At 41.8% G+C, this 11244-nt stretch overlaps 1 protein-coding gene and 1 long non-coding RNA gene across 3 annotated transcripts in view; one reads left to right on the forward strand and one right to left on the reverse strand.

Annotated features, from left to right (window-relative positions):
* Positions 1 to 351, reverse strand: part of LOC107183117 — a 16199-nt gene extending 15848 nt beyond the window's left edge. The window contains exon 1 of the long non-coding RNA XR_001513889.1: positions 137 to 351. This is a non-coding gene — a long non-coding RNA (uncharacterized LOC107183117). The remainder of the gene's footprint in view (positions 1 to 136) is intronic.
* Positions 352 to 430: 79 nt separating this feature from the next.
* The window catches only part of CHMP3 (charged multivesicular body protein 3), a 39757-nt gene continuing 28943 nt past the window's right edge, over positions 431 to 11244 (forward strand). For both annotated transcript variants that reach the window (XM_006763980.2, XM_006763981.2), the window contains exon 1: positions 431 to 551. In XM_006763980.2, coding sequence (XP_006764043.1) covers positions 507 to 551 — 45 coding nt within the window. In that variant the 5' untranslated portion in view covers positions 431 to 506. The remainder of the gene's footprint in view (positions 552 to 11244) is intronic.

Raw genomic sequence — 11244 nt, forward strand, 5'->3', positions numbered from 1 at the left:
GATGATGGATGCCCAGGTTTTAGGGACCAGGTGATGGTGGTGACAACAGAGGGGAGGAGTAGCTCTGCTGGTCGCTGCCGGTGAGTTGCCTACGGGACACAAGATGATGCTGTTTGGAAAGTGGTGGTCATTGTACCTGGTCTGGGCGGAGATCCAGATTTCCGACACAACAACATCCAGGCGCAGGTGAACTACCCGGAGCAGCTGTAATCCCCAGGTGTGGTCAATAAATTCCTACCTTTCAGATGACTCCCTTCTACAATGCACGGAAAAACACCTTCACCACCTCCCTTGAGAAAGCCCCGCCCAGAATTGCGCAATCGCGTCAATCTTCTGGACAAAGCGCCGCCTGACCGTGTTGCGCATGCGCATTGCCCTAACTGCGGCCGCTCCCTTCTCCGGGCGTCGGTCTCCTTCCCTCTCTCGGCCCCGCCCAGGCGGCTGCCCGTGACCTGCCTGGGCGCAGGGAACGAAAAGCCGGAAGGGGCAAGACGAGTTCATTAACCATGGGGCTGTTTGGAAAAACCCAGGAGAAGCCGCCCAAAGAGCTGGTAAGGGCTACGGTGGCGGCAAAGGAAGGGGTGGATTTGCGTGGGGCGCAGTGGAGCTGGTACAGCGACTGGACACTCTCCCACCCCGACTGGCCAGGTACCGCTGGGCCGCCATTTCCGGGGCTTCCCACTCGACTGAGGGGCGGGAGGAAGCATCTCTAAGGAGACGGCTGTGGCCTAAGAGAGCCCGCACCTCAGCACTCACAACTCCAGGGCGCCGAGGGCTGGAGTGAGTGTCGCTCAGCCTCGGCACAGGGCACGGAGGCAGCCACGTAGCCCTAACTCTGAAACCCCTTCCCAGCACTCGTTGGTTCAGTCCCGCCCGGACCCTTTCCCGGGCGCAGGCCCCGCCCTCCTACTTCCGCCGGCAACCAGCCCTCGGACCTCTCGCGCGAAGATCCCGGTCACTGCCGACCCTTCCCCGCCGGCTCTGCTGCGCGGCGGGCTCTGTTTTCCCGGTTCCCTGGCCCATGGCATCATGTTGTCCCGACACAACCATTATAGCAGAACTGGGCCCGGAAGGTTGGTCCCGAAGATCGCTGACCCTGGCTTTGAATTCTGATCTGCCCGTTCACTTAGATACAGTGAAATGGGTAACTGCCCCGCAGGGTCCAGTCTACATCAGAGTGAATCCTGGTTCCCCACGTATCAGACTTGCCGATCTGTTAAAAGGTCACTGTTCTGTGCCTTCGTCTTGTTTGTCAGGTAGAAAGGATAATAGTAGGACTTGACAGTCATTGAAGGTGAGAGGATGTGAGAGAGGCCCGCTACCTCCGCACTCTAATGCTTGTTTTAGTCGTGCTGGCGAGGGTTCATTGTTTATAAACTTTACAGATTACTGTCTAAGTGCAGACCAATAGCACCAGCGTCACCTAGGAGCTTCTTGGGAAACTCGGGTCCTACCCAAGACCTGATGAGTGATAATTTGAATTCTGACAAGATCCCTAAAATCCTTTATTTAATAAATCATCTCACCCATTCCTCTCTGGCAGGCACATTTTTTTAAAAAATATTTTTTATTAAATTTTTTTACAGAGAGGAAGGGAAAGGATAGAGAGTTAGAAGCATCCATGAGAGAGAAACATTGATCAGCTGCCTCCTGCACACCCCCAACTGGGGATGTGCCCGCAACCAAGGTACATGCCCTTGACCGGGATTGAACCTGAGACCCTTCAGTCCGCAGGCCCCGCGGGGTTCTCTCCGCTGAGCCAAAACGGTCAGGGCTGGCAGGCACATTTTAAAAACCAATGTGCATTATGAAGTTGCTGGCATATAGTGTGTTCATTTTTATTATATATTTTAATCACCGATCATACAACAGTAGGTACTCAATAAATATTAATTCCCTCAGGAATTACTCCCTGTAAATACTGTTTCACTCCCTGTGAAATAAAAATTGTGGAGCTTACATGAGGTAAGAGTGTATTGCACTTGCCAATATAGAGCACTACCAGTACATAGATGCACATTTTGTGGCATGTCTGTATTATAAGATGCTTGTTGTTTTAGAAGTGTATTTTTGATTTTAGGAAAAGGTCATTAACCTTCATTGTTTGGCCTTAGCTTTGCCATTCATAAAATGAGATACGATTCTGGGGAAACAGGCTCATTACTATTAAACTGATCTTTAGCTTCTGTATTATTTGCATAACACTTAGGCTATTTTTAGGTGATAAATGTAATTGCTGAGAACATGATGTCAGTAAACTGTTCCAGTGAGTTAACCTACCTTGAAAAATAACACTAGAAAAATATCAAAATTGATGTAAATTTTTTAAAAATTTGCCTGCCAGAGGGCGATTATAAAGATGAAATAGACAGCCAGGGAAATTACCAAGCAAGTAAGATAAGCATTACAAGAACAAGTCTGGATTGGGTACCACATGTGTAGTAACAGGAATTCAGAATTGGAGTGATCACCCCCACACTGGGGTAATCAGAAATGATTTGGCCCTCCACTGTCATGTTTTCCACACACCTCTTGCCTGTGTGAGTTGGTTCTTGACTAGTATTAGATTTTTTACTTTAACTGGTGCTGGACATAGTCTGCCCAGCATTTTCTTCAAATTCCTCTTCACAGTCCTCCAAGCTTCCCTTTCAGTTCTGATTATATCTTGTTGGAATTTGTCAGAAGAGTGCCTGTGTTTACTTTAGGTTCAGCTTCTACCAAGCCCTCTTTATGCCTTATGACTTACGACCAAGCAAAGTGTTTTGTCACCTGACGCAATTATCTAGCATCGAGTTTGTAATTCCAGAAAGTGCCAATAGAGCAGGGATGAGAAACGCTTTTTTCTCTGTAGAGCTGCTGACACACAGACACTGTACTGGGAGCTGTATATGAATAAGAAAACAGGTAATGTCCGATATTTTAGTTTTTGGTTGTTGGTGTTTTTTTTAAGAGGGAGAAGGAAAAAAATCATATGTTCAACTTTGTAAAAGAAGCTAGGTGCCCGACCGATGTGGTTCAATGGTTGAGCATTGACCTATGAACCAGGAAGTCACAGTTCGATTCCCGGTGTGGGGCATGTAGGAGGCAGACGATCAATGATTCTCTCTCATCATTGATGTTTCTATGTCTCTATCCTTCTCTCTTACCCTCTGAAATCAATAAAAAAAAATATTTTAAAAATAAAATAAGGTAGGTAAAAATTTTAAAACAAAATAAGAGTATTGACAGAGAGAAGAAAAGTTAGAGAAAAAAGGAGATAATTTACTAAAGGCTTCAGTCTCAGCTGGGCACCTTTTGAATTAGTATAAATTCATGGTACCCTTTCCACTGGGGACTGGAAGATGAGGGCGTGTGGGTCTTGGTCCCAGCACAGGAAAAACGGGCCAAGTGTACCCATGCCACACCATCATGGTTGTCATTTAGGTCTTAAGTCAGGTAACAAGTTAGGTCAGGCAAGTAAGAAAATTATGGGTGATGGTCCCAGTGCAGCACAGAGTAGGTGCTAAATACTAGTAAATATTGAGTGATGGATGAGTATCAGAATAAGAGTAAGTAAGGTTTAAAGTCAAGCAGTCCTAAAATGAGTAGCGTTCAAGGGGCACTCGGAGGAACATTAGCTACACAAGAAGCCTTGCAGACTAAAGTCTTTTTCCCCAGGCATCTCAGACACTTTGATGAAGACACCCTCGTAGTGAAACTTGTCCTATCTTAAACAAAAAAGTGTTCAAGCTGACTAGATTGGGCCTGCTTAGGATGAAGGAACCTTGTAATTCATTTAGAAACCTGTCACTCCCTTGGGATGGGAAGCAAGAAGATATGAGATTGTACTGGAAAGAGATACTTCTCTCGGAGTTGAGGTTCTGTTGGAAAATTGCTGTTTTTACTCGGGGACTTCATTGATTTAGCCTTTGAGTAGAGTTGTCTCCTTCCATGGCATCAGAATCCTGAAATCATCTTACTAACTTATAACTTAGACTGGGTCATGATTCATGGTTGTGGGGCACTAATCATAAAAGGGAAGAAAATGAGAAGGGAATATGGAGGAAAAGGTAAAGCTTCACTCAGTTTATATAACAAACATTTATTTTGTTTGTTTTTCTTCCTTTTTAAATGTTTATTTTGGTGTTCATTGGGTTGGATACCAGGTTTATAAAACTGTATGAGAACTTCAAAGAATACCACATTTACTTATATTTTAGGTTAAATACAGCAACAGCAAGGAATAATAGAAGTATAAGACCTATGATGTCACAGTGGAGGGAGTGATTAACTGGTTAGGCAGGGTATCCGGTCTTGTCATAAGAGGTGTAGCTAGGTGGACGGGTTGGTGTAGGATAGGAAAGGGGAGGCAGTCCAAGCAAAGTTAACTGCATATACAAGGTGTGGAGGTGTGGAACAGAGCTTGGAGGAACCAGAAAAAAGTTCAGAGTGGTTGGAAGAAGAGATACTGTTATATGGAGTGGGATGCAGGAGTGAGAGAGAGGTAAGTTAGAGGGCAGGTTAGCAAAGGGCCGTATGCCATGCCTATGGGGAGCATTCAGTGATTTGGAGTAAGAATTGGAGGGAAGAGACTTAGGTATGGAGGCCAGTTAATGACCCTCTGAGAGATGATGTGGATTTACAGCTAAGTGAAAATGGGGATAGAGAGGATAAGGATGAGTTTTAGAAATATTTAGGATATACAGTTAGAATTTGCTCATCTATTGGATGTGGGATGAGTGCAAAAATTACTATTAGGTTTCTGTTTATTACCACCCTTAATCACACCTACCTTCCCTCTGAGTGTCCGTACCATGAACTGAACTTGAGATAATTCAGGAAAAGAGCAGGTTTGATGGGATGGTGATGGGTGGAGGGGGAGGAGCCACAAAGCTCAGTTTTAGGCAGAATTCAGGAGATGAGGGAAGACATTAGAGAGTGGTTTATCCTGGGCAAATATATTTCTTTTCTGCTTTGCCTCCTTGGCAAAAGTGTAAGCTTGAGAGAAAGGATCATGTTTTTCTTTGTCGTCCACTGGGCCAGCATAGTGTTGAACTCTCTTAATAAGAATAAAGTGCCTATCAAATATTGGATTGATGAACTGAAGTACAGCTGGGGAGAGAATATGTGTACACATTTGAAGGACAGCCTAGTTGACCATCTCCTATGTACCCATCTGAGACAAACTCTGACCTGAATTCACTTGTATTTGTTGCTTTCGGCTAATTTCTAGTTTTACATATGTTTTAAATCTTGAAGGAAACACAAAATTCTAGTTTATAGAGATTGCCTTTAGGGAGAGGAGCTGGATAGGTGAGGGTCAAAAGTGGGAGAACAACTTAATTGTCACTGTATATTCTCTTGGTCCCCTGCTGTAACAAAATACCATAGGCTGGGTAGTTTATTCAGAGCATAAATTTATTACAGTTCTGGAGGCTAGGAAGTCCAAAATCAAGGCACCCACAGATTTGGTGTCTATTGAAGACCCCATCCCTAGTTCACAGACTGCCATCTTTTCACGGTATCCTCACATGGCAGGAGGAGGAGTCAAGCTTCTGGGGTCTCTTTCATAAGGTCACTAAACCTATACATGAGGGTTCTACTGTTGTGACCTAATTACTTCCCAAAGGCCCTCCTCCAAATACCATCACATATATGGGATTAGGTTTCTTTTTTTCTATTGTAAGACAATTTTTTATTTTTCAACTAGAGACCTGGTACATGAAATTCATACCCTCTCGCAGTCTGGGAGCCCTCGGGGGATGTCCAGCTGACAGCTAGGCCGGGTCTTCATTTGGACATCCTTAGCGCTGCTGCAGAGCCACCGCCACTGTGCTCACCAGCCAGCCGTGAACCCAGCTTCTGGCGCACTGACCACCAGGGGGCAGCTCCGGCATTGAGCGTCGGCACGCTGGTGGTCAGTGCACATCATAGCGACCAGTTGTTCTGCTGTTTGGTTGATTTGCATATTAGCCTTTCATCATATAGGATTATAGTTGACATCTATACTAATAAAAGGGTAATATGCTAGGCTGGCAAGCAGGCAGGCAAGCAAGCGGTTAGGAGCCAGCGGTCGCAGATTGCGAGAGGGATGTCTTTCTGACTGAAGTTGACATCCCCCGAGGGGTCCCAGATTGGAGAGGGTGCAAGCTGGGCTGAGGGATAAGTGTGCAGTAAACCAGATTCGGGCCTACAGTGCCCCAGCAACAACATAACCCACACCCGAAGGTGGAATCGTGCGGCCCCCATGAGGAATCGGGCTCTCTCCTCTGGTTCAGGTCCGCTGCCAAGTCACTGCAGTTTGCAGCTCCTGTGTAGAGTGTCTGCTCCCTGGTGGTCAGTGCGCGTCATACCTGTCAACCGGTCAGCCAGTCGCTTAGCCTTTAACATATATAGGTTATGTATAACAGGATATTGTAAAAACTAAGTTATGACATTTTTATTAAAACATTTCTTACATTCCATTATGTAAAATATTCATTGTGGGCCACATGTGGACCTGGGCCACGAGTTTGACATGCTTGCCCTAAAGAGATCCTCTAATTCCTAATGCAGTGGTTGAAAAACTGAGAATTTGAGTAGAGCTTTTGACAAACCCTGTGGTTAGAAGGTTCAAAAGTTAGTTCACCAAGGATAAGGGACTCAGGTACATCTCAGGGTTTTGGTTGAGACTGTGATACACCTTCGCAGTAACAGTGAGCAGGAAATAAACCGACCTTCACAGACTGAAGTCCAGTTTCAAATTATCTCTATCCCTGATTGGATTCATTAAGCTTAATTAAGAACTTGTTGCCAGTGCTCTTAGGTTAGATGTTTACCAGAAGCAAATGTAAGTCTTGTCTGGAAGAAAAATGACATCATCCAGAGACAGATTAGCCAGCCAATTTTCATATACAATGTTCAGAATTCAACTTTAAAGAAAAAAAGAGATGTTGATCGATAGGAAGTCTTTATATATTCTGGATACTATTAGGGTCACTGAAGGAGGAACGCATGAGGCAAAAGTGGTAAGGGTTATAAGTTTATTAGGTCCTCTTGATACCAGATGGGCTGAGCCCCCAAATGGTGCCAGCACCCAGGGATAGGGAGTCAGAGGTTTTTAAAGGACTCTAGGCGGGCTTTTTCTGGGTGGAGAACTCTGCAGGTCCAGATCCGGGGAAGGTCTGGAGGGGAGAGATAATGGTATAGCAAGTGAAATGTGGTCTTAGCAAGTGGAAAGTGGTCTAAGCAAAAGAGAATGTCTATTGTGAAGTAGCCTAAAGGTCTGTTCCCTTGGGAGAGGGTATTGATTCAATTGTTTGATCAGACCTATGAACCAGGAGGTCACGGGTTCAATTCCCGATTCCAGTCAGGGCACATGCCCAGGTTGTGGGCTCTATCCCCATTGGGTGTGTGCAGGAGGCAGCCAATCAGTGATTCTCCCTCATCAGAAATGTTTATATCTCTCCCATTTGGGGGCCCCTCCCTAGGGGATCGCCTTTGGGGATACCCCTGCCCAGATGGAGTTGTATGTGCTTCCAGTAAACTTCCACATTTTTATTAAAGAAGCCTTTAGTCTGCGAGTTTAATCTTCAAACTTCATAGGGCAAGGACCCACTGAGGAAAAGTCTGTACCCCGAACTCCACATTTCAAGATGTAAATAAACTTTTATCATGAACTCTCAAATCTTTTTAATATCTTTTTCTTGGTATGAAAATAGCATTATTATGATAGTATTATTTTTTTATTTTTATTTAAATCAACTTTAATATTAATGGTTATTAGCAAATCTTGATTTTTATTACTCTGTTAAAGCAAGATAGAAATGTGATACTTTAAATATTCTTTTCAATTTCCTATGAGCTATTTTATAGTAAAAAATTATTTGGTATAGGTGTTTTTACACTCAGATTCTAAAAGTAATCTTTAGTCCCAACTAAACTTCGTACTCCAAAATTTTAAAAATTTCTTGTATTGATATTTACACAATAAATATAATTTTAATCACTAAGTTCTTTCTCATTCCTGAAATATGTGCTTTTCTTTATCCTTGGGCATCTTAAATCATCTGATGAATCAAGTTCTTCTTCTAGTTCAGGAATTTTTTCTTTCTTTTTTTTTTTTTCTTTATTCTTTGGAGGTACATGTTCTCCAAGCTTATTTTTAGGACAGGCATAATTTAAGTGTCTACTTTCCTCACATTCAAAACACTTCGATTTATAAAAAATAGTTTTGTCTTTGGATCAACTCAGCTGCTCTTTCATTGTCAATAGCAAATCTTGATTTTATCACTCCTCCAAATAACTGTTTGTTGATTATTGCCCTGGTACAATTTTGTGCAGAATCTTTTTCTAAATAAATAAAGGCAACTCTTTACTCTTCCTGGTGTCTTTGCTTCATTATAGTAACCTTTATAACTTTGCCAAACTTGAAAAATTCGGGGTATAAGACAGTGTTGGTCAGGGAAAAGGGCAAGTAGATACATTGTGCTTTTTCTTGGGGCCAATCCACCACTCTTTTCTTCAGGTGGGGCTGGCAGAGAGATCAGAAGAGCTGGAGCCCTCAACTCAGTGGAGGGCTCAGCCCTGCCTATTCCTTGCCCCTACAATGGCCTTGGCATCACCAATACTGGAAGGAGTTGGGCACTGCAGATGAAAAGGTAACAGCAACAATGCCTTTTCCTGGCTCTTCTGGCAATTTTGTTGTTGTTTTTATTGATTTCAGAGAAAGGAAGGGAGAAGGAAAGAGAGATAAAAACATCAATGATGAGAAAGAATCATTGGTCGGCTGCCTCCTGCATACTCTCTACTGGGGATTGAGCCCACAATCCGGGCATGTGCCCTGACTCGGAATTGAACCGTGACCTCTTGGTTCATGGGTCAACACTCAACCACTGAGCCACACCGGCCAGACTCTCCTGGTAGTTTGTTGTTGTTTTTTGTACCTTTTTTAGGAACTCCAAAACTGTTTTTTATAGTAGCTTCACCATTTTATAGTCCCACCAGAAATATACAAGTGTTCAGTTATAAAACTGAAACAATTTGGGTTCACCATTGAACTGTTTTGAAGTTTGGGGTGATTGTCTAACAGAGGAGAGAATATGAATGTTCCAAATATTTCAAGATAGAGTTTAATGAAAATATTTCTTCCTAACAAGGATGATTTAAAGCAGCTTATGAACCTGGATTTTTCATAATCCTTTTAAAAAATATATTTAAATATTTGTACATAACATGAAATTCAAAAAGCAGCAGATTTAAAATATAGAGTAAAAAGTAAATCTTGCCCAGCTGGTGTGGCTCGGAGGTTGAGCGTCAATCTATGAACCAGGAGGTCATGGTTCGATTCCTGGTCAGGGCACATGCCCAGGTTGGGGGCTACCGATCAATGATTCTCTCTCATCATTGATGTTTCTGACTCTCCCTCTCTCTTCCTCTCTGAAATCAATAAAAATATATATTTTTTTAAAAATGAATCTTGTCCTGGCCAGTGTGGCTCAGTTGGTTGGAGCATTGTTTCGTACACCAAAAGGTCGCAGCTTTGAAATCCCATTGGGGCATATACGGGAGGCAACTGATAGATATTTCTCTCTTACATCAATGTGTGTATGTGTGTCTCCTCCCTCTCACTAAAATCAATAAAAACATATTCTCGGGTGAAGATTAAAAAGTAAATCTCCCTTTCACTCCTGTTTACAAATTATTTAATTTCCATTCTTGAAAGCAGCCTAATTTCTTATGTATGCTTCCATTGATATTCTGTAATACATGCACATATTAATATCTTTATATCTCTTCTACCGCCTGCTCTTCCTCTCCTTCCCTGCTCCTTCCCTGCTCCTTCCCTCTTTCGTTTATTCTCTTCCTTTCTTCTTTCCTCATTTTCTCCTTTTAACATAAGTAATGTCATTCATTACGTGTTCATTACTTTGCTATTTTCACTTATATTTTGAGCAGTAATTCCATTGGTAGTCCTTATTGTATTGCCTTTTTCTCTTTAGAACATATTTTCATTTATGGAAATTCTCTAATATGTTTAATAGTCTCCTATTGACATACACACTTTGAATATAATTATAAAGGCAGTGTTTATTAAAATACATTTTATTTTCATTGACGGTTATTAGCTGTTAAAGTGTATACATTTTTTGGGACACCCTGTATATGTTGGTAATTTCTTGTCTTGGTATTGCATTTTTATAAAAGTAATTTCACCTTTGTCATCTATTAGATTGAATACTCACCTCTTAAGGAGTATGAGCAGTTAAATAGTATAATGATTAATTTTAAGACAAGCATTTCTTTATGAATTTCCTTTTAAGCTTCTGGATTCATTTAATCTCATAACCTCAAATTAAAAGGCAAACTGTTGTCCTGGCCAGTTTTCTCAGTGGTTAGAGTGCCAGCCCTCGGACCAAAGGGGTTGCGGGTTTGATTCCCGGTGAAGGGCATGTACTTGGGTTGCAGGTTTGATCCCCAGCCCCGGTTAGGGTGCATGTGGGAGGCAACCAATCGATGTGTCTCTCTCACATAGATGTTTCTCTTTCTCCCTCTCCCTCCCCCCTTCCCTCCCACTGTCTAAAAAATTAATGGAAAAAATATCCTTGGGTGAGGGATAACAACAACAACAAAAAAAGGCAAACTGTTAAGTAGCTATAATTATAAACAGATGCAATAAGGTAGTTTCTTATTTCTTTGAATTAGACTTTTCTCAATACTGGTAAACATGTAAAACCAAATATGGAAATACATTGGATGCTAAGGTTGATATAACATTATAACAACTAATTTGAAGTTTTATCTTCTGTGAGGACAGATTATTCTCATTTATTAATATTAGTAAAAGTTTTAATACAAATCTACATGATTAAATGTGGTATTAACATAATACTTCTTATATCTGTAGAGTACCATGTTAGACATATTTGAAAGATTCTGCTACTGAAAACATGCTTAAGGGCACTAATTCATTATGTCTCATTTTAAGATTTAAATTTGAATTGCAAAACTTACCCTAGGCATTGTTCCTAGAATTCTAGTAGCTGCTACAGTTTGGTGTATTGCTTCCAGTAGATTCGCTATCCTTAGCAATTGAAAGTAGAAGCAATGGAGCCAATCAGTATTTTTTCCATGAAAAAAAAAATCTAAACTATACTTATATTTACCTATATTAGAAACAAGATTAGGAGTACTAGTAACTCAGTGCCTTATAATTCACTGCCTTATATGTGAGGATTACTGGAACTTAAGTAGCTTTATCCATCAAAGTTACTAGTTGAGTCAAAA

The sequence above is a fragment of the Myotis davidii genome, unplaced genomic scaffold (genome assembly GCF_000327345.1).
Source record: "Myotis davidii unplaced genomic scaffold, ASM32734v1 scaffold339, whole genome shotgun sequence".
In the NCBI taxonomy this organism is placed as follows: Eukaryota; Metazoa; Chordata; class Mammalia; order Chiroptera; family Vespertilionidae; genus Myotis; species Myotis davidii.